The sequence below is a fragment of the Otolemur garnettii genome, unplaced genomic scaffold, assembly GCF_000181295.1.
Source record: "Otolemur garnettii isolate 467f Iridium unplaced genomic scaffold, OtoGar3 scaffold00115, whole genome shotgun sequence".
Classification (NCBI taxonomy): Eukaryota; Metazoa; Chordata; class Mammalia; order Primates; family Galagidae; genus Otolemur; species Otolemur garnettii.
In genome coordinates, this window is record NW_003852510.1 from 3,415,597 (window position 1) to 3,440,129 (window position 24,533).

Genomic DNA, 24,533 nt, shown 5'->3' on the forward strand with positions numbered 1-24,533 from the left:
CAACCTGAAACTTCTGGATTCAAGCATTCTTCCTGCCTCAGCCTCGAGAGTAGCTGGGACAGCACCTAGCTAATTTTTCTATTTTTTAGTAGAGATGGGAGATGGGGACTCACTTTGCCTAGGTTGGTCTCGAACTCCTGAGCTCAAGAGATCCTCTCACCTCAACCTCCCAGAGTGCTGGGATTACAGGTATAAGCTGGCCTATTGCTTCATTTCTTTTTTTTTTTTTTGGAGACAGAGTCTCAAGCTGTCACCCTGGGTACAGTGCCGTAGCATCACAGCTCACAGCAATCTCAAACTCTTGGGCTTAAGTGATTCTCTTGCCTCAGCCCCCCAAGTAGCTGTGACTATAGGTGTCCGCCATGACTCCTGGCTATTTTTAAGTTGTAGTTGTCATTGGTGTTTGGAAGGCCTGGGCTGGATTCGAAGCTGCCAGCTCTGGTGCATGTGGCTGGTGCCCTAGCCACTTGAGCTACAGGCACTGAGCCTGCTTCATTTCTTAATAGAAAAGGCACCGAGCCTGCTTCATTTCTTTTCCTTAGCTAGGTCCCAAATGAGAAAATTAATCTAAATAATTGGCTACACACATTAATTAATCTGCTTCTTCTAAATCTCCTTGTTTGTGACACAAGGAAAAGTCTGAGAAGACCAACTAGAAATTGTAGTCCTATTGAGAACATTTTATTTTATATTGTAAAAAAGAATCATCCACTAACAGAGCTGAAAGTACTTTTAAGGCATGTCTCTGAGATATACCAACATTATATATATTAGTAGGTGTAGACTCTTTAAGGAAAGAATTTTTTGGTTTTCATAGGAGTCATCGTTTCATCTTTTTGGTAGCCTTCTAACTAATCCTTCTCTAAGATTTTTACTATACCAAGAGGAGAAATTTAGACTTAGATGCCCCAAAGTGCATGATGCTAAAATCTTCAGGGCCTTTCAGGTCTATAAATCTCACCTGTTCACCAGCTTGGGATTCCCCAATGATGAAACGATCTCCTGGGCCATCAGCAGCTGTGAGATAGAACAGAAACAAGAGCAAACATCAGTATGGACCTATAGTAAGGAACAAGAATCTTGTATTGGAATTCTAAAACTTGACTCAAATTATTTGATAGGGCTTCAGAGAAGTGGAATATTTTTCTCATCTCCTAGACTTGACAATGGCTTTGTTACTACCACTTTGGTTATTGGTATCCACAACTCACACATACTGATAGAAGAGATATTTTGCCTTTCTTAGCTTCACTGGAGATGGTCTTCCAGTCACTCTAAAATTTCCACATTTGTACTTTTCTAATAAGGAGTTCTCTTAGCCTATCCTCCTACACAAATGCCACCTTATCCATGTTTAATGTGTCCATGCACACGTAAGGATATATGTGGGTGTATCACTACATATTATACATGTATCCTTATTTCCCCATTTTTCTATGATTTTTTTTCTTTTTTTGTGACAGATTCTCATTCATTTGCTCAGGTTAGAGTGTTGTGGCATCAGCCTAGCTCCCAGCAATCTTATACTCCTGGATCCAAACAATCCTCCTGCCTCAGCCTCTTGAGTAGCTTGGACTATAGCTGCCCACTATGATGCCCCACTGATTTTTCTATTTCTATTCTATTTCTTGCTCTTGCTTAGGTTGGTCTTGAACTCCTGAGCTCAAGCAGTCCTCCTACCTGGGCTTCCCAGAATGCTAGGGTTACAGGGATCATCCACTGTGCCAGCCTAATATCATTTTGTTATTTACCTCCCAGGCTGGTCTTCATAATAACCTAATGAAATAGGAAGAACATATATTCTTTTACCCATTTTACAGTTGAATGAAATGAATTATAGAATGAAGGAACTCAGGTAGAAAAAAGGTTAAACATCTGAAATAATTTTTGGTTAGTGGTAGAGCTAGGATTAACACTCGGTCTCTTCATTCCCAGCACAGTATTTTTATTTTTATTTTTGCAGTGATCCATATTTTCCATTGGCTTTATATATTTAATTAATTATTTATTTTGAGACAGTCTCACTAGGTTTCCCGTGGTAGAGTGCCATGGCATCTTAGCTCACAGCAACCTCAAACTCTTGGATTCAGTGATTCTCTTGCCTCAACCTCCCACATAGCTGGGAGTACAGGCGCCCACAACAATACCCAGCTATTTTTTAGACACGGGGTCTCACTCTGGCTCAGGGTGGTCTTGAACCCTTGAGCTCAGGCAATCTGCCCGCCTTGGCCTCCCAAGTGCTGGGATTATAGGTGTGAGCCACTATATCTGATCCAAGCTATTTATTTTTAAATTGTAAAAACAATTTCCAGAGTAGGATGGAATTTTTTTTTTTTTTCTTTTTTGGTGAGCTATTGCAACCAACCTGGAACAAAAATTCTTATACAACTTTTTTTTTTTTCCCCTATAGTGTAATGGTGGCTGGATGAAATATGTTCTTGGAGGCCAGGCACAGTGCTTACGCCTATAATCTCAGCACTCTGGGAGGCCAAGGAAGGTAGATTGAGTAAACTTAGGAATTCCAAGACCAGCCTGAGCAAGAGTGAAACCCAGTCTCCACTAAAATAGAAAAACTAGCAGGGCACCATGGTGGGAGCCTATAGTCCCAGATACTCAGGAGGCTGAAGCAAGAGGATTGCTGAAGTCTAAGAGTTGAGTTTTCTCTGAGCTATGATGCCCTATCATTCTACCCAGGGTGACAGAGTAAGACTCTATATCAAAAAAAAAAAAAAAATCCTAGAAATGTGAGAGAGTTCTCTTTATGTTTAATGTAGCTTTTAGGCCAATACTACTGTCAAGGTAATGTCTTTCTAATTAATGAATTTTATGATCATGGCCATTACCTCTATGTCACCTGCATACAGCAGTTTTGGGGGAAGATATCCAGAAAAGATAATACATTATTTTAAAAATTTTAATTACATTTGCAATCACACTGGTAAGTAATAAAAAAATTTTTCCCTCTTAAAAAGGGCATATGAAATTGTTCCTTTATAAAAACACAAAGTAAGGCGGTGCCTGTGGCTCAGTGAGTAGGGAGCCAGCCCCATATACTGAGGGTGGTGAGTTCGAACCTGGCCCCTGCCAAACTGCAACAACAACAACAGTAATAGCCAGGCATGTGGCGGGCGCCTGTAGTCCCAGTTACTCAGGAGGCTGTGGCAAAAGAATCTCCTAAGCCCAAGAGCTGGAGGTTGCTGTGAGCTGTGATGCTATAACACTCTACTAAGGGTGATGAAATGAGACTCTATTTCTAAAATAAATAAATAAATAAATAAGTAAAAACACAAAGTGGTATTTTTTTCTAAAAGCTTATGTAAAATTCTGTTTATAATGAGTCACTTTTATGCACATGGCTTTGGTTGTTAACCTGATGTCCAGAGGGACAAAAATTAACAGTAAGTCTCTTCTATCAATACGTGTTGTATTTGTGCTTTATAGATATTATCTTGGTTAATCAACTCTTGAATCTCCTGTGTTTTCTGGAATCGTATTATGTTTTCCAGGTCTTTTTTTTTTGTTTTTTTCTTGAGACAGAGTTTTAAGCTGTTGTCCTGGATAGAGTATAGTGGCTTCATCAGAGCTCACGGCAACTTCCTTGGCTCAAGTGATCCTCTGCCTCAGTTTTTCTATTTTTTAGTAGAGACGGGGTCTTGCTCTTGGTCAGGCTGGTATTTTTCAGTTTTCATTTGTAAAAACTAGAAGAGTTTTGCTGCAATGCTATTTTTATTAAGCTACTTTCATTGGTTTTTTTTAAAGAAAAAAGTAAAATAAACACAGAAATTATCACTTGTACAATTATCAACATTTTACCAGTCTTATTTTATCTATCCCCCACTTATTTTTGCAGTCTTTCAAAGCAAATGGTGATTTTCTTACTACAGAAATTAAAACATCAATTATCTTTTGGAGTTTCACACTAACTGCGCCTCAAATGTGAATAAACTTACTTTTAATTATTCTCTAGCAGAGAAATAATTATCAGCTTACCATCTCCCATAGCAACCTAGACATTTTCTCTTTTTACTTCCTGCACAAGAGGGAAATTATCATGGCTTTGAATAAAACGAAGGTGAATCTGAGTCCTCATTCTGCCTATTAATAGCTTCATGACTTGCAGCAAAATTATTAACCTAACTTTCAGTTTTCTTGTTGATAAAAATGGGGATAATCACACTTTTAAAAATGATACCTTTTAAACTAGTTCTTTCTTTTTATTCATTCACTAAATTACTGAGTGTCTTTTTATGCCCTAAGTGTCATACTAGGTGCTGGGGACAGAGTAGGGAGTAAAATTGGACATTGTTTCCTCTCTAAAGCAGTGCCCAACAGTTATTAAGTTCTTTAAACTCTGGATCACAAATGGAGGTAGGCTACGAAATGAATTAAAACACTTTTAAAATTATGAACAATTTTAATGAAAACTATAAATACTGTTTTAATGAAGGATGGAAAATACATTTCTTCATACATGGTAAGGATGACTCTTGTTTCATGAAACTTGTTTTTGCTTACCTGTGCCTAGGTGTGTACATTTATATGTATTGTATTGTGTTATATATGAGTGTATATGTACTATACATATATGTAATGTATATTGGCTTGTGACATGTAATGTATTTAATATATTTCTTCCCATGGGTGTGGTTAAAACAAAACTTTCAAAGCCAAATTAAATAGTCATTTTAATGAATATAGAAACAGAAATTAAGAAAAGCACTCTAAGGAAAGGAACATGGTTTTATGAGAATATACAATTAAAGTAGTGAGCTACACTGAAGGGTTAGGGAAAGCCTGGTAAGAGGATTTCTGATTTTAATATGAAAGATGAGTAAAAGTTAAGTACAAGTGTGAAGGCTGAGGGATGGAGGGAGAGGAGAGAACAACACAAAGTTAGGAAGTGGAAATGCTTCATCATTATGTGCAAAAAGAACATCATGTGAAAAGACCTCTGGTTCATGTCTTCCTCACATTTTATATAAATCTAGTCATTTTTAACTCCTGTGGTTCCCTGACAGTACCAAGATGATTCATATTTCATCTCATGATATATGCTACTTCTGCTAGTTAAAGTGTGCTTTTCTTATTTTTGTCTTCTGATTAAAGATTTCCTCGCTCTTAAGACTCTGCCCAAGTATCATCTTCTCTATGTTGTCACATCTGACTCCTTTCCTTCAAGAGTTACCTCTATCTTCTTTGTTTCTGTAGTGTAGACTTAAATAACTCTAATTTCTAATGTATTTGCAAGTCAGGCACAGTGGCATCTACCTGTAGTCTCAGCTACTGTAAGTGGCTGAGGCAGGAAAATTACCAGAGCCAGGAGTTTGCGGCTACATGCGAGATCTCATCTCCCCAAACAATATGTATTTGTAGTTATTTGATTATGTGTCTAAGAGAATCTCTAGTACTTGCGGTATAAAAGGTATTAAGTGTATGTTCATTATGTCAAGTATTGGGCACAGCAGGGACCTTACCTAAGAAATGCAAACATTGTAACCTAATCATTTGTACCCTCATATTAATCTGAAATTAAAAAAAAAGTCAAATATTCAAAACGTTCCATAAAGAATGAGTATGGTTCATGGGAATGTGTCTTGAAAACCACCTTCATAAACAAATAATATTTTCTAAGCAAAATGCTATATTTGTTATATATATTTTCTGTTGACCAATGTATATTGTTTTCTTTAAAACTTGAATGAACATTCACTATCTTAAGGGTATTTAGAAAGACTGCTTTAATTCTACATAAATAAAATAGATTATGCTACTATTCCATTTAGCATAGTGCCTAATTCATCACTGATGTTCAATAAATATTTGTTAAAAGAAAAAAGAATTTGGCAACCCAATAGTAGGTGGAAAGTTTATAAACTGTGTATTGTTGCCATTGTGCTGTGTAAATTTTCATAAATAATTCCATCAGTGTGTATCTTTTATCTTTTCATCTAGATTACGAGCTCCTTGGAAATAGAGACTACTTCTTTTATTTCTTTTTTGAAATCGTCTGCTCTTCAATCTTCCTTCTCTCTCCTATTTCTCTGCCAGTGCACATCTACCCAAAATGCTTTTGTCAATGTTCTGCACAGATGCTCTAACTAAACATGAGTGAATGAAGAGTGGCCGGTGCTCACCCAGCAACAAGCCTGTGTAAAGGACAGCATGCATAAGAGCTCTTAAGTAGTTCTGAGGAACAAGACCTTTTTCTTTCTTTCTTTTTTTTAACTCAAGAAAGATATCCCAAGTTGGGAGAGAATATATGTACTCACTTGAACTGTGTTCTTTACCTTACTCTGAAATGCCTCACCTGGCAAATATGTCTCTATACTGCTGGCTAAGGAAGGCTTAGTCAACCAATAATACAGAAGGAATATAGAAGGTTCTTGTTATCAACAAAGGAGTCATTTTTATTATTTCCCTTACACATAGTAATGTATTTATCCACCTCTCATGTGCACACAAATAATCTTGAGATTTTGCTAAAATACAGATTCTGATTCAGTAGGTCTGGGATAGGGCCTAAGATTCTACATTTCTAACACGTTAATGTTGAAACTCCGGGTTCACAGACTACCCTTTTTGAGGAGCGGTGCATTGTAAGATAGAACTAAATATAGAAAAACTCAAAGTAATAACATTTGAAGATAAAAAATTAGTGGACCACAGAAGTCTTGATTTTACATTAAAACAAAGGACTATCTTACAAGACAGAAAAATAATTTTCAAATCATCTGTCTTGCTGATATGGCCATGCATTACCTAACGATAGGGATTCATTCTGAGGAATGCATCCTTAGGCAGTTTTGTTGTACATACATCATACAGCACATTTACCCAAACCTAGCTTACTACATGCTTATACCATATGGCATAGCCTACTGGTCCTAGGCTACAATCTTGTACAGCATGTTACTGTACTAAATACTTGTGAAACAATGGTTACACATTTTTGAATCTAAACATATCTATGGGAAAGACAATGCATTACACTATATAACCTGATGATAGCTGTGATGTCACTAGATGATAGTTTTTCAACTCCATTATAATATGGGACCATTGCTGTATAGGTAGCCCATTGTTGACCAAAACATCATTATCTGTTACATGACTATATTTATTTTAAACATCTCTTAAAAAGACAGGACAAAACAAAGTTGCCTTTTTTTTTTTTTTTTTTTGAGACAGAGCCTCAAGCTTTTGCCCTGGGTAGAGTGCTGTGGTATCACAGCTCACAGCAACCTCTAACTCCTGGACTTAAGTGATTCTCTTGCCTTAGCCTCCCAAGTAGCTGGGACTACAGGCGCCCACCACAACACCCAGCTACTTTTGGGTTGTAGTTGTTGTTTGGCAGGCTGGGCTGGATTCAAACCTACCAGTTCTGGTGTATGTGGCTGGCGCCTTAGCTGCTTGAGCTATAGGCGCTGAGCCAAAGCTGCCATTTTTCAAGATGAATTCTACAAGCTTAAGTGGAAGCGAAGGAAAGATGGCTCATGAACTCAAAATTTGGAAGGAAATAAAGTAAACCATAGTATGCCATTTGAAAAAATGGATGGATTCTAAAAATTTTCAGAAAGACTTAAGAGTCTTTTCTCCCCTCTAGTACTGACTTATTTGCTAATGAGTTTTCTCCTTTGTAACTGTAGAATTTAATTTGAGGAAGGTAATAAAAGCAATATAAACCAAACCCTAACAGCAAATATATTATGTAAGCAATTCATAATGCTTAATGCTACACCCTGAACTATTTCTTCTTCCTTTTTTAAGGTCTAGATACCACTTTTAGTCTTTTTCACCTACTTATTTGAAGATTTTTTGACACATCTGAAATAAACGTGACACCACTGTATAACTATTCATTGTAGCAATGTACACAGACAGTGATCATCCCCAAACTATTTGCCACAGAATTATACTTCACTTTCCTTTCCCAACCATATGTAATCTCTCTTTAAGACTGTTGAAACACTGTATAGCTATCTGTTTATTTTTAACAATAAAAGTCTAATCATTTTCATGTTAAGGCTGAATAAACTCAGGGCTTTAGACATGGCATAACTTTCTGAGATCCTAGGAAATATCTTTGACAGAGCATGAATAAGGCAGAAAGAATGACAATTTATCTACTCTGCTTATCAAACTGAGACTAGATGATAGGCACAGGGCAATAGTATATATGCCTATCAAAATTAAGATTAGGAGGGACTGGAGAGAAAGGTGTCAAGAGAAGGTAACAAGGCTGAAATAGGAAGATCAATATTTGCTGCAATTATACTGAGAACTAGATTAGGTAACTTGTTTGGAATTTCAAATCTTCTGACTTTTCTTGTGAAAAACAGGAAGTTGAGCATAGGACAGATAAGTGGGAAACCATTTTGAATTCTCTACCACAATCTTCCAGGGGAAAATGCCTATTAATTGTTAGTAATGGGAAAGGAGATATTATTTCCTTAAATGTCTATTTTAAACTTTTTGGAATTAACTAATCTTAATTATTCCAAATTATCAATTTGCTTACATTTATAATAATCCCATATCATAAGGCTCTATTCTTCATTCTATAGTAGAGAGCAATAACAGGCTGTCAAATGAGTTGTAGAACCCAGTTATAGCCAAAGTGGATTTAAATGGACACAGTCAAAACATGATTATCATTGAAATAATATGAACTAGCTCTAAGTCAAAATGGCTGTGAATAATCTATATTGAATTTTAGTGTACTTCAAGCCCTGGAAATAGGGTAACCCCACAAAATGTTAACAGTAGCCAAAAAATAAGATAATGGTTAATTTAAAAATGTTCTTTTTGATTTTTTTGTATTTTCCATAAGTATTTTCAATCTGAATATAAAAGAGGAAAAACTTAAAAAACTAACTTTACTCAAATGGCAAGGATTTCTCTGAATTATGTCCTTTCAGAATTGTTATGTTACCCACTATTCTTAAAATAATTCTTGGCTTGTTTAAAATACTCTTTTCTAAATGACCCCAAAACAAGTTCTCAAGGGAACTTGAAAGTAAAACCTTTCAAATTGAAGGTTTTCAAGAAAGCTGAACTTGAGATTCTAGGGTACTTTTGCCTTTATTAATTCTAAGAAGAAACTGTGAGAGGGCGAGCACCACATCTAAAGGAGGGTGTGAACACATCTAGAGGAGGATGATTATCTTAATCATTGTGAAGGAAGAAATAAAACTCAAAAACATAAAGAATAAGAATACAATATTGATTCTAATTGTTAATATGCCACTTTCATTTTCATTTCTCTACTTTTATCTTTCAAATTCACTCTCTTCTGAAGGCAGATTTAGGTTTTTTAGGTTACTGACCTCCTATTATTCATACTATCATTTGAATCTTGCCTTTTTTATATTCTCTTCTTTCTTTTGTTTTATTTTAAACTGTTTCTACTTATTTGTGATTTCCTTAGTCATTTTATTACTGTCTTGATTTTTCAACCCACATACCTTAAAGCAAGTGATCTTCCAACTGGTTTGGAGTTTTATCCCACATGTTTCTGAAGGATACTGGCTAATGCTTAGTGATCCAGAGCAAGTTAGCAACCTCTTTACACCTAGAGGGTTAGCAATGCTCACGAGTGCCACTGGTTATTACTGGAAAGCCTAAGGCAAAGGCAGAGGAGAAGAAAAAAAAGGGAGAATAAAGGGAGTGGGGAGTAAAGGAAGCCGGCAGAAAGAAGGAGGTACTTGAAGTAGAGAGTGGTAGTGAACCACAACAATTGCCTCAGGATATTCTTTACCAAAATACTGCCTGGGGTGGTATTCTAACACAGAAAGGAGGGATAGATGCATTTACCTTCAAAGAAATGAAAATCTTCTCAACTGCTGAATATGGTAAAAAGGATTTTTAGGATTCATAGAGTTTATCTCCCTGAATTACAAAGTTGAGGAGGTGTATGTAAAGTGAAAAATTCATCATGTTTGTAAGACCGTGCCTCTTTGCAAAACACACTAGCTATTCCTACTTTGAGATTTTTCTTTTAATTTTTGATACAGAGGTTCACTTGGTTGACCAGGCTAGAGTGCCATGGTGTCAGGCTACCTCCCGGCAACCCTAAACTCCTGAGCTCAAGGGATCCTTCTGCTTTGGCCTTCTAGAGTGCTAGGATTACAGTCATGAGCCACCATGCCAGACTCCTACTTTGAGATTTAACCAAAATCCACAAAGATTATTTGTTATGTGTTTACATGTTATATATCTTAGAGAAGTAGCAACTCTTTGCAAGAAAGAAATAATGTGAATCAGCTGTATGGTAGATAATTTCTTAGACTTTTTATAATAAGAGATGTCATTTTATAGATTTTTAAAAATGAAATAACTAAAAAAAAGCACCATTCTAAAATGAAAGAATAAATAAGATACTACATGGTAATTTTACATAATCTTGTTCACAGGCTGCTCAGCAGGCTCTTTTATGGACATGTAGGCTAATTTTTTTTGGCAGTAAGAAAAGCTAACAACAATGGTTTCTTTTCACTGAGCTGTTGCTATCTCATGTAAAAATCACAGAACATTGGTTTGGGAATAATTCAGCCTCTACTTCTCTCCTACTTTATATTACTAAGAATATTTAAAAAAATAGCCTTCCTTGTCTCTGGTATTTTCAGTTGTTCTATATTGGAAGAATTCTTTGTCATTTTATAGAATTCCTGCATGACTACAAATTATGTGATCAAAACAGAATTTATTTTTTAGATGGATAATAATAAGAAGAAGAGCCAATGAGGCCATTGGAAGAATAACATCATTTTCTTTCTGGACAATATTTATTCAAACAAACATTGTAGAGGGAATCAATTTGGAAGAAAAAAAACATAAAGAGTAATTGGGGATTGCTATTTGTGTTTTAGCTTTGCCAATTTCATAAGTACTCTAGTCTAATAATATCATTCTGAATGAGGTGAATGAACCCAAGATAGTCTTCTAAGAAAAAATACATTAATGAAAATTAAAATGTAAGATCAGTTGCCCCATCATTTTATTTACAGAGAATATTAGAGTAACAATTCAGATAAATGTTACCATTTTCATAGATGTTCTAAGGAAAATATTTACAACAATAATGAGAATAACAGCAGTTACTATAAATAAATAAAAAAATTATTGAGGTCTGTTGGGGTGAATATTGCAATTTTACAGATGAGAGCCTCAAAATTTAAGTTATTTGCTCAAAGTTACACAGATGAAACTGGTACTAGAACCAAGATCACTTCAACTTTGCTCAAAGCCCACAACTTTAACCATTTGCTATAATGTCTCCAACATAAAAAAATACATTAAGAGATGGTATTGGAATATGGAGGAGATAAACAAATGTATTTAATTAAAAGAAAAAGGAAATTCAGGTTTAATGTCCCTTATCCAAAATGCTTGGGACCAGAAGTGTTGTGGATTTTGAATTTTTCTATTTTGGAATATTTGCATATACATAATGTTTTAGGGATAAGGCTTAAGTCTAAATACGAAATTTATTTATGTTTCATATATACTTTGCACACATAGCCTGAAGGCAATTTTACATAATATTTTAAATAATTTTGTACATGAAACAAAGTTTTGACTGTTTAGACTGTGACTTATACACAAAGTCGACCTTGAAATTTTCCACTTGTAGCATTATGTCAGTGCTCAAAAGTTTCAGAATCAGAAATTTTGCATTTTGTATTGGAGTAAGGATGCTCAACCAACATTTTAATGGCCAGATGTAATTAAAAAAGAAAAAACAAAAACAAAAGCAAGTAAGAGACTCCACAACTGACCATTAAAAAGGAATTGGCATTCTCAATAGCTCTGATAAACTGAAAAATGTTTTTTAGACATTTCTTCAAAGATATCAGCCTGAGTTAATAACCAACAACATTAATAACAATGTATTGGGGTTTGAAAATCCCAAAGAGAGAAGATTTTAAATTTTCTCACCACAAAAAATGAGAAATATGTGAGGTAAAGCATACATTAATTAGCTCAATGGAACCATTCCACAATGTGTACATACATATTTCAAAGATCACAGGCACATATAAAAACAAAAAACAGTAACAGTTTCTAGTAATTCAGTTAAATTTTCATTTTGGGTTCTCAGAGTGGACTTTAAGCAGGCAGATGCTACGTGGCATTTGCTTTTACAACCAATGTAATTTCAGACTCTTTGAGGGGTGAGCTGCTGATACTATCCGGGACACTTGAAACATGGCGCCTTTCAGTGAATTAAAGGTTTCCCCTATGCTTGCTTTTCATGAAGCTTTTCGGTGACCTTTAAAGCAGGAGAACAGAGTGTCTCACTTTATTGCTGGGATGGGAATCTGCTCTGCTCTTTTTTCTATTAAAGATATGTTCAGTTGATGTGTCATGAAAACATCATGTAGATGTTTTCAAGTAGAAAACTTTTGGAAAATTTCCACACCATAACTGTCTATTGTCTGACGTGAGTAGGGCCCAAAAGAATAAATAAATTAATACAATAAAAAAATAGTACATTGTTTTTATTTGATACCTATATATTTATTTGTAAGTAAGAATTTTCATGTAACTGTAAGTACTTTAACTGAAGAGTTTTTATCAAGATTGTGCCAGAAAATATCAAGACTTAAATCTATCTGGTTATCTGTGAATAAAGTTGTTCTTACAACTGTGGGGAAATAGATCTAACAGTTACTAGGTGCCTGTGTCTGCTTTCAAAAATTTGAAAGTAATACAATCTGAGTCTGTTGATACTCAAAAAATTCAAAATATTTACCTCGGACAGCATAGCCATCTTTTACTGAAGCTGGAAAGGGGGGTAGGTTGTCTTTTGCATATACATCTTGAGCAAGGACTCGCCCCATTCCATCTGAAGGAAAAGAAAAGAAGAAAAAATATAAATATTGGGAACAATGGGGTGAGCAAACAGTTATAAACAAGATGGGTAGAGTGCTTCTCTGACCCAGCTTGTAAGTGAGCTCAGTCAGACCTCCTGATATTTTTCCCAAGAATAGGAGACAGAATGAAGAGATCTATCATGGTGTCTGAAATAAAAGATTATATTCAGTAAATTCTTCGTAATGCTTGGAGAGATTATTTGAATATGAGTTGTTACACAGTCATTAAAGATATGTTCAGTTGATGTGTGATTAATCCTTTAATATTACAAAATATAATTTTCTTTTTCTTAAATTTTATTCATTTATTCGAGACAGTCTCATTCTGTCACTCTGGGCAGAGTGCTATAGCCCTGTAGCTCACAGCAACCTCAAACTCTTGGGCTCAAGAAATTCTCTTGCCTCAGACTCAGCCTCTGGAGTAACTGGGACTGTAGGCATGCACCATCATGCCTGGCTAGTTTTTTTTTCTTTTTTCTACTTTCAGTAGAGATGGAGTCTTGCTCTTGCTCAGGCTGGTATTGAACTCGTAAGCTCAGGTGATCCAGCTGCCTCAGTCCCATAGAGTGCTAGGATTGGGCATGAGCCACTGTGCCCAGCCTATACTTTTCTTTTTCTTTTTTTTTTTTTTTTTTGAGACAGAGCCTCAAGCTGTCCCCCTGGGTAGAGTGCCGTGGCATTACAGCTCACAGCAACCTCCAACTCCTTAAACATTTTCTTATCTACTGACCTAATAGTTTCACTTTTAGAAATGTGTCTCAGGAAAATGGGTAAATCTTTATGCACATGTTTATTTCAGAGTTGATTACCTTAGTAAAGAATGAAAAGACTCAAAGGATCAATAATATATTTAAATAAATAATGATCTATTCCTAGGATGAAATGTTACGTAGGCTAAAATAATATTTATGAAGAATATTCATTAACATAGGAAAATTCTTTGATATATATTCTTAAAACATACAAATTGCATATGCACTGTATAATCTTAATTATGTTAAGATGTATGTGTATATATTAATAGAAAAAGGAAAGAAAATAAATGAAGATATAAAGCAGTTGTTATTTTAGAATTTAAAATTATTCATGATTTTTATTCTCTTAGCTATAGACTTTTCTGAATATTTCCAAGTTTTCTAAATGAGCACATCATTTTTATTGTCATAAAATTTATTTTTTCTCTGAAAAAGAGAAATGTAAAAAACAAGAAGTACTTTTCCAATCATTCCATAAGAATGTTAGCCTTTGAGTTTGGTTTCATTAACTTCAGTGATTTGGTGCCTTTACTAATGCACTAGTAACCTTTCATGTGACATCAGTACTTAAACTACTCTGGATGACAATCACTTTTGGCTCAGAAATTTGAACCAGTGCCAGCAAGAATAAAAGTTTTAAGAGTCATGAGCAATTCCTTAAATCCTCTAGTCAAGAGGCCTGTCTTTATTATTAATTTTTAAAAAGAAAAAGAATAATAAATAGAAGGTGAAAAAAGAGAAAGAGGAGAAAGGAAAAAAAATCAAGCCAGTAAAGTAATACAAGACTTGACTTGTGTATCATAAGGTATTTGGATAACTTAGAAAATTTCATTATTTCCAGAGATGGATAAGTGAGTCTGTATTTTTGGGCTTTGACCTTCTCACCTACTTATTTCCAGATCCTAGGACCTAAAAGTAAATATAAGAGATATTAAATTTTGTACTTTGATCCATAGCCATAGTGATACTGAATTTTTCCTTTTGACAGATGAACTTGAAGGGACAACTCAGGAGATTTCAGCTTCAGACACTTCCAGGAGGCTGAAGCTATTTTAGAGCTATCCTGGACTGCTTTGTAAAACAAGGGAAGTGGTGGGACTAGAGGGTCTAGTTTGTATTTGTATATACAACTTGAATTCACAAATGAACCTGAGGTATAAGGTAATCACTGGTAGGGAGGCCCATGGTACCTGGGATTACAATAAACCTCCCAGGATGGTTCCTTATCTGGAATTAATTTGCCTGGGGTGGCAGATCAAACTAAAGTTCTATACCAGCTTAGATAACTTTTTTTGGATTTTGAATAGTTCACTAATTGTGATTAATAATCCAAGACTGCACAAGAGATGAGTTTTTCTGGGAACTCAAAATGCTTTTACTAGCTTGTGCTTCCCGAGGAGTCCTTCTTTTTCTTTCATTGAGACATACATAGCCTTACTCTGCTGCCCTGGGTAGGGTGCCATGGCATCATCATAATTCACAGCAACCTTAATTTCTTGGGTTCAGGTGATCCTCGTGGCTCAGCCTTGTGTGTAGCTGGGACTATAGGTACCCGCCCCTATGCCTGGCTAGTTTTTCTATTTTTTTTTTTTTAATCGAGATAGAGCCTCATTCTTGCTCATGCTGGTCTTGAACTCCTAAGCTCAAGCAATCCACCTGCCTTGGCCTCCCAGAGTGCCAGGATTACAGGTGTGAGCCACTGCATCTGGCCTTAATATCAGTTCTTAAAAGGCAAGGAAGGCTGGAGAGGTGGCTCACACCTGCAATCCTAGCACTCTGGGAGGCTGAGGTGGGTGGATAGCTTGAGCTCAGGAGTTTGAAACAGCCTGAGCAAGAGCCAGACCCTGTGTCTAAAATAAACAGCTGGGCATTGTGGTGAGTACTGGTAGTCCCAGTTACTTGGGAAGCCGAGGCAAGAGGATTGCTTGAGTCCAAGAGTTTGAGGATGCTGTGAGTTATAATGTCAGGGCACTCTACCCAGGGTGACAAAGGGAGATTCAGTCTCCCCACCTCCAAAATAGTTACAGTAATCAAAGCAGTGTGATATTGGTATAAACAGACATGTAGATCAATGGAACAGAATAGAGAGCCCAGAAATAAACTGTTTTCATATATGGCCAGTGTACCAAGAACACTCAATAGGGAAAGGACAGTTGCCTCAACAAGTGTTGGGAGAACTGGATACCTACATGTGAAAAAGTGAAGTTGGACTCTTACATTACACCACATACAAAAATTAGCTCAAAATGTATTAAAGACCTAAGTATAAGACATAAAACTATAAAACTTCTATAAGAAAATAGGAAAAAAAGTTTATTCAACTTGGCAATGATTTCTTGGATATGATACCAAACTACAGGTAACTAAAGCAAAAATAAACAAATGGGACTACTTCCAACTTAAATGTTTTATGCATCAAAGAATGTAATCAATAGAGTAAAAAGGCACCCATGAAATGGTAAGAAAGTAATTGCAAATCATATATCTGATAAGGGATTAATATCTGGAAGATACAAAGTATCCCAAAAGTCACCATATATAAAGAAAATGGGAAACTATAGCTTTATAAAATATTCATTACAAAATACTTACCTGTTGGCTATCTCTTTGTAAAATTTCATAATGAATATTTTGTAAAAGAAGATACACTTAACTACAATTTCCCATTTTCCCCATGTATGGAAACTTTTAGGACATCCTATATATAAAACTCTTATAATTTAATATGAAGAAAACAAATGACATGATTAAAAAATGGGCAAAGAACTTGTATAGACATTTCTCCAAAGATAATACATAACTAGCCAAGAAGAAGATGAAAAGATGTTCAACATCAATAAATCATTAGAGAAATGTAAATCGCAAACACAGTGAGATATCACTTCATACCCAAGGATGGCTATTCTTAATAAATAAATAAAAAGAGAAAAGGTTTTAGTAAAAATGGGAGAAACTGAAACCCCTGTGCACTGTTGGTGGTATTGTAAAACAGTGTAACCAATATGGAAAATACTACGGCATTTCCTCAAAAAATTAAAAATATAACTACCCTATGAACCAGTAATCTTAGTTCTGGGTATATATTCTGAAGAATTGAAAGCAGAGTCTTGAAAAGGTATTTGTACACCCTAATTCATAGAAGTTATATTCATAATAGCCAAGAGGTGGAAGCAAATCACATGTCTGTTGATGGATAAATGGGTAAGTAGTCAAATTGTGGTTATGGGTGCTAGCGGGAGGCGCAAAAGGGGAATTGCTTAATGGGTATAGAATGTTGGATTTGTAGGATGAAAAAGTTCTAAAGGTCTGTTTCAAAATGTGAGTATACTTAACACCACTGAAATTAAAAATGATTAAGATGGTAAACTGTGTTGTGTTATTGCCATAATAACTTTTAAAAAAAGGAATGGAGCACTGATATACGCTGCAACAAGGATGAACCTTAAAAACATTTTGCTAAGTATAAGAAGCCAATTACGAAAACCCATATATAATCTAAATTATATGAAATGTCCTTGATAAGCAAATCATTCTTCTATCTAGCGATAGAAAGAAGACTAGTAGTTACTCAGAGTTGAATGGGGGGCGGAAAAGATAGGAGAATGAAGGGACAGGCAGATGATAGCTGTAAGGGATGAGGATTCTTTCTGAGGTGATGAAAATGTTCTAAATATGGTGATGGTTGCACGTATCTGTGAACATACTAAAAACACTGGATTGAACAAGTTAAACAAGTGAATTATATTGTATATGAATTGTATGTTGATAAAGATTTTTTTAAATAGCAAGGACAATAGTTTTTTAAAAAGAAGAGTATTTCTCTCATCTCAGCATTATCTATATTTAGTAAAGTTATATTTGTAGCATACATATACTGCATGGTCTTTACAGATATTCATTAAATATTATGAAAGAAAATGAAAACATTTCATCTGGAAAGAAATAACTGCTTCATACTTAGTTAAGATTATTCATATAAATTCAACAAAATACATAACTAGCCAGCTTTTAATTCTGAATACATGTTATGTACAGGGGTTGCTATCTTTTTTTTTTTTGAGACAGAGTCTCACTATGTTGCCCTCAGTAGAGTGCTATGCCATTACAGCTCACAGCAACCTCAAACTCTTGGGCTTAAGCAATTCTTTTGCCTCAGTTCCCCCAAGTAGCTGGGACTACAGGTGCCTGCCACAACGCCCGGCTATTTTTTTGTTGTAGTTGTCATTGTTGTTTGCAGGCCCCAGCTGGGTTTTAATCCCTCAGACTCAGTGTATGTGGCCAGCACCCTAACCACTGAGCTATGGGCACTGAGCCAGGGGTTGCTATGTTTAAGGCAAATTAGATCTCTCATGAATTAGTTAGTATCAAGTTAACTTACCAGAAAAGTTTAAGTCTCTTTAAAAAGAAAATCATGCATTACCTAAAGTTTTGGTCTAAAAGCCTAAGGGAAGGGAAAAAATCTGGACAGAAATAGAAATAAGCAATTGTGAGGAAAATAGTAAGAGTTCCCAGTGGCAGGAGAAACAAACAAACAAACAAAAATTTTAGGAATGTCAGAAACACCTCTACTATATAAGCAACTAGACCCATACCACTCAGCAGAATTTAGGAATGGCTGGTTTAGAACTTCCAACAAGTCAGTATTAGGCTTCACTCAATGTCTGACCCAGAGAGTCCATTTGGGAATGAAAAGAGTATATAGGAATGCTGCAAATTAATTCACCACATGGGACTGTCTCTCTTTTATACAGATATTATAGATACTCAGATGTTAAACCATTACTTTTCTTTGCCCTTGGCTGGAGCCTAAGTATTAGTGTCAAAGTTTAGGTGCATGATTTTAGATGGGTAACCTCAGTCTTCAAATGTAAATGGAAACCAGGCAGCAGTAACTTCTCATCTAAATACTATGGCTATTTTAAGTTTAGCATTTGTAGAGAAACAACAGTGAGCAACTGAAGCAGTGGGAGCCGAAGACTTAACCAATATAATTAACATGTTTGCTTAGGAATATTTGTTAGTGGCAGTTTGCAGCTCTTCACAGACTATATGAACATTTCATTTTGCTGAAGGTTAGGCTATGTGCCAAGAATTTATAGTCCTGCTTTCAGAGTCTGAGTTGATATATGTCCACTCTATTCCACTTTCCTTTCCACAGTGAATTCCCTAAGTTCTGTAAAATAACAGCAATGTGATGAAGGCCATACCAAATATGTATCTTTCTGGATTTTGTAGGTCAGAAATCTTAAAGGCAAAGCTATGTATCACTGGAGACCATGACCCATTCATACAATTGAGTGATCTCCAGGGGTTGATGAGAAGGAGGGAGTAGGAAATACTGGCTGCTACACTGTCCTGTGTGGTATGATTACTTGTGCTGTGAGAAAACAGTAGCAGAATGGTGGATCAAAATGGTAGTCTAATGTCAGCAAGACATTCATATACAATTCAGCTTCCCATGTGATAGCAGAGATTAACAAATTCCCTATTAATTGGAGTGCTCTAATTTTTTTTTTTTTTTTTTTTTTGTAGAGACAGTCTTACTTTGTCACCCTCTGTAGAGTGCCCTGGTGTCACACAGCTCACAGCAACCTCCAGTTCTTAGGCTTTGGTGATTCTCTTGCCTCAGCCTCTTGAGTAGATGGGACTACAGGCGGCTGCCACAATGCCTGGCTATTTTTTTGTTGCAATTTGGCTGGGGCTTGAAATTGCCACCCTCAGTATATGGGGCCGGCACCCTACCCATGGAGCCACAGGCACCGCCCAAAGGAGTGCCAGCATTTTTCAACTGAGATGACAGGCCTAAAAATATCTTCAGAAAGAGTTTTTACTGACTCAAATGGCTGACGATAAAAAAAAAATCAAGACAGGTAACTACTTCTAAAATTAAGTATGATTTGTGTGTGTAAGCACAAGTATATTCTGTAGAGGGTAAAAGTTTTATTAATTTGTTTGGGTACTTACTCTGGCCCAGATAATACAAACGCTCCATGACTTACAATGGAGTTACATATCCACAAACCCATTATGGATTGAAACTATCACAAGTCAAAAGTGCATTTAATGGCTCGGCACCTGTGGCTCAAGCTGCTAAGGCGCCAGCCACGTACACCTAAGGTGGTGGGTTCGAATCCCCAGCCCGGACCCGCCAAACAACAATGACGGCTGTAACCAAAAAATAGCCAGGCGTTGTGGCGGGCGCCTGTGGTCCCAGCTACTTGGGAGGCGGAGGCAGGAGACTCGCTTGAGCCCAGGAGTTGGAGGTTGCTGTGAGCTGTAATGCCACGGCACTCTACCCAGGGGGACAGCTTGAGGCTCTGTCTCAAAAAAAAAAAAAAAAAAAAAAAAAAAAAAAAAAGTGCATTTAATATACTTCACCTACTGAACATTATAGGTTAGCATGGCACATCTTAAATTTACTCAGAACACTTACATTAGACTACAGTTGGGCAGAAAAACCTAACACAAAGCCCATTTTAAAATAGCCCACGAAAAGTTCAAAATTCAAAATTTGAAGTACGTTGAAATTGTGACAGTTTCACATCATTATAAAGTAAAAAAACCCACAAATCAAAACTATATTCTTTTCTTAAGTTGTTAGGAAAGCTGAGTGGCTTTTGGGTGTAAGAGTGGAAAGCATCCTAATTTCTCAAGGTCATTTACCCAAATAATTCCACAATTACAAAGTTCAGTGTAATTAGCTCTAAGGCAGCTTTTTTTTTTTTGAGACAGAGACTGACTATGTCGCCCTCAGTAGAGTGCCATGGCATCTCAGCTCACAGCAACCTCCAACTCTTGGGCTTAAGCGATGCTCTTGCCTCAGTAGCTGGGACTACAGGCACCTGCCACAAGGCCTGGCTGTTTGTTGTTGTTGTTGTTGTTGCAGTTGTCATTGTTGTTTAGCTGGTCGGGCTGGGTTTCAACCTGCCACCCTTGGTGCATGTGGCTGGCGCTGTAACCACTGTGCTACAGGTGCTGAGCCTCTCAGGCAGCTTTTGAGGGAGTAAAGAGAGAGCTCTTGAGTTCAGCTGTCTGAGTAACTGATTCTTTGTCCTCACTTTGGATAACCAAGATACTATCATTTGCATGAATTACCAGTAGATGAAGAGTGTGGTAGGCAACAGAATGTTGAAAGGAAGGATACTACCCACAACTTCTAACATGAAATACTGACATAAGTCCATTTGCTGCTATTAACTATAGGTTCCTCAAAAGTTTAATTATAATAAAATTCTTATTCTTATAAAATACATAGTTTTTTAAAAGTGCAATTGTGTTGTTCATTTGTGTTCTTCCATCTGAGGATGCTGCATTACTTGCCAATACAATGAGTAAAGGAAAATGTTTTGGTCTTATGTCATAAAATGTAAAATAAGCTTTATGCAAGATTATAGAATTTGGAATAAACACAAATGTTAGGATTACCTGAAATTATTTAGCAACAGAAAAATATGCAACGGAAATGGGTAATGAATTAGTTCTTATGTTGGATTGGGGTTTTAGGTTTACGTTATTGCCACAATGTACATCGCCATTATATATATTCATTTCTATGTAAGAAATATTAAGCTTTAAAAATAACTGTGTAGGCTCAGTGACTGTAGCTCAAGCAGCTAAGGTGCCAGCCACATACATCAGAGCTGGCGGATTTGAATCCAGTCTAGGCCTGCCAAACAACGACAATTATTATTTTTTTTTTGAGACAGAGCCTCAAGGTATCCCCCTGGGTAGAGTGCCATGGCATCATAGCTCACAGCAACCTCCAACTCCTGGACTCAAGACAGTCTCTTGCCTCAGCCTCCCAAATAGCTGGGACCACAGGTGCCCACCACAATGCCTGGCTATTTTTTGGTTGCAGCCATCATTGTTGTTTTTGGTAGGCCCAGGCAGGATTCGAATCTGCCATCTTAGGTGTATGTGGCTGGTGCCTTAGCCGCTTGAGCCACAGGTGCCGAGCCAACAATGACAATTATAACCAAAAAAAGCCAGGTGTTGTGGCAGGCACCTATAGTCCCAGCTACTTGGGAGGCGGAGGCAAGAGAATCGCTTTAGCCCAGGAGTTGGAGGTTACTCTGAGCTGTGATGTCACCGTACTTTACCCAGGGCGACAGCTTGAGGCTCTGTCTCAAATACAAAACAAAACAAAACAAAAAAACCTGTGTAATTATAAAATTACTTTAATTAATTAAAGTGAATATGCACTTTTTAGGTGAAACAATAATTTTTAAAAAATATCTAAAATGTCTCTGATGTCACAAAAATGCTTCAATTGAGAGTAAGTACTGACAAAAATACCTAACACAAAGCTCATTTTAAAATATTAGGAGAATACAAATTTGCTACATGGACACATTATATAATGTTGAAGTTAGGGCTTTTGTGTGCCTGTCATCAGAATAGTGTTCACTGGACCTGAATATGTATTTTAGAGGCGTAATAAAGTTCATAGACTGAAGAGTCTAAAAAGGTAAGAATACCTGAAGGGAATTATGAATAAGTTTAAGGGGCCACATTCATGAAAAAATGAAAAAGTCTACACAAATGCTAGCATGGACTGATCATCCCTTTGAAAATAAAATCATTGTAGATGAAGACCTTACTAGACCGAAAGAAGAAACAGGGGGATGTGTAATTTGGATAATAAAAACGCATGCTTTTGCTTGAAATATCTGAATAAATATCTCAACTCTTTGCTTCAAATTTGTAACAGAGATAAGCAGAAAAACAGCAACAAATGTTACTTAAATAAATTTTCTAATGAGACAGAGACATATTCCTGAATAATCTAAGTGGATGGACTTTATATTTGACTATATCAAAATGTATATGGGATCTAGAGATAGTTAATGTGGACCAATGAAGAGAGCTGACCCAAGGAATTCCAGCTTTGCTTGTGTAATTTACAAGGGCATATGCAAGGGGATCCTGGAATCCTCATGTGGAAGGAGTGGAGGTAAGACGAGCAATTACTAAATTTTATTTTTTTGAGTAATTTTTTATTTTTTCAAATTAATATGGGGGTACAATTTTTATGTGACATTGTTCTCAATTACTAATTCTAAATATAGCAACTTAGTGAATGTTACATTAACTATACATATTATCTCTTTTAATAGTATCCTACAATAGCCCAAATATTGTATAGACACTATTTCCATTTCACATAGGAGTGAGATTCAGAAAGGTGATGTGATGTGGCTTGTCCAGGGTTGTTTAGCTATTAAAATGTACCTCAAGGTAAAGTGTGTCTCATGGCAAACATCCTTTCAGTATACCTTACTTTGTTTTTCCTTATTCTCTGACCATCTCAAAGCAGCATGAGTTGTGAACTTTGATGAGGACTTTCTATTGCTTAGAATCAGGAGCTTCTGAACTTCTTCTAGAGGGTATGGAATCTTAATTTAAGATAACTGCCTATCTTCAGGTTGCTAAATAGGTAGAAATTAGGTATGAACATACAACTTTGTGCCCTGATCAGTATTCTAAAAGAGATACTTCATTGCTCCAAAATGAGTTCAAACAGGAAAGCTTAAAAATTACTTGACTAGAACTGCTGAAATGATAAAACAAAGAGCCCAGGATGGACGCAGAAGCCTATGATCATGTAATCTTAAATATAAAAGCTTAGAGTTTATAGTTTAAAATAAAATTCCCAAGATAGCAACATTCTTTCTATTGAAAACTCATAGGTTTTTCATTAACTGAAAAAGAATAAGAATTTCAAGGAATGGTGCCAGAATATTTTAATCTGTCTTCTAGTAGCTAGTACTATACCAAGTATGAAGTTGTAATTTATTCATGTCACGCATTTTACAAGTAAAGAAAATGAATCATAAATGGTAGGCTTACAAATATTATCACCCATTGTTATGCTAGGTATGCCTACCCCAGGAAACCAAAGGAAAGCTATTTATGTCAGTGGAGTATCTCCTCCTTAAAAGCCGTGTTGCAGAAAGGAGCTGAAAACAGTAGATATGCTAAATGACAGACCAGAGATATGAGAAAATTCACCATTAGTCAAACAGATAAACAAATCGAAAACACTTTTTGCATGCGTACATATCTACTCACTTGTTTTAGAAGAGTAATTTTCTTACTGATCTGAAATACAGTGGGCTATTGTGAAATGAATGTCATACTGGGAATAATGAACTTGGGTTCTAGTTTTACTATTTGTTTAACTTTAACAACATTATTATACCTCCCTGTTCCTAGGTTCCCTTGTCTTTAGAATAAGAGAGACTATTTAATGTTTAAACTACCCTATTAGTATTATCTTCTAAGTATTTCTTGTATTATACTCTGAAATTCCTTCATAGAGTTCCCTATGTCTATGATCTTCACAGCATTTCTCTACATGATATATGCTTAGTTTCCTGGGATTATTACTGACATATAAAAATCATCATAGATATTGCGATATCTTAGCTCTAAATTGGTTCACAGATTCCATGGCTCTAGATTTCTCTCAAAAAACATTGGCTTTTCTCTGGGGTCCAGAGAAAAGTTACTTCTGTAATTGAACAGTATTTGCAGAGGCAAAATATTTAGAATTTCAGAGAACTGTGAACACACTTCAGTCCCCCCCAAAATGATTAATAGCCAGTGATTTTCTTGGATTAATAAATAAAATTTCCTACTGAGTGATTAATAAATAAAATTAAATAGTTTTGAGGTATATCTAGCTGAGATGACAATGAACTGTAAAGATTTGCTCATTAAAATGAAAATATATTATAATTGGTGAGGGTAACACTTTAAAGTGCAGTGACAATGAATTTCTAATTCTTTTTCTAGGGAAAATTCTCCTCTCTTCAGTAAGAGAATTATAGGCCTTACTTAGCTTATGACCATTTACTTTATAGTGATTCACACTTAGAATCCTCTGTTGTTTTTTTTTTTT

The 24,533-nt window shown here is 35.9% G+C and overlaps 1 protein-coding gene across 4 annotated transcripts in view; it reads right to left on the reverse strand.

Annotated features, from left to right (window-relative positions):
• The window catches only part of GPHN (gephyrin), a 642,655-nt gene that overhangs the window by 82,408 nt on the left and 535,714 nt on the right, over window positions 1–24,533 (reverse strand). For all 4 annotated transcript variants that reach the window (XM_023517593.1, XM_023517595.1, XM_023517592.1 and 1 more), the window contains 2 exons: window positions 12,755–12,847; window positions 962–1,017 (listed from right to left, as the gene is read on the reverse strand). In XM_023517593.1, coding sequence (XP_023373361.1) covers window positions 962–1,017; window positions 12,755–12,847 — 149 coding nt within the window. The remainder of the gene's footprint in view (window positions 1–961; window positions 1,018–12,754; window positions 12,848–24,533) is intronic.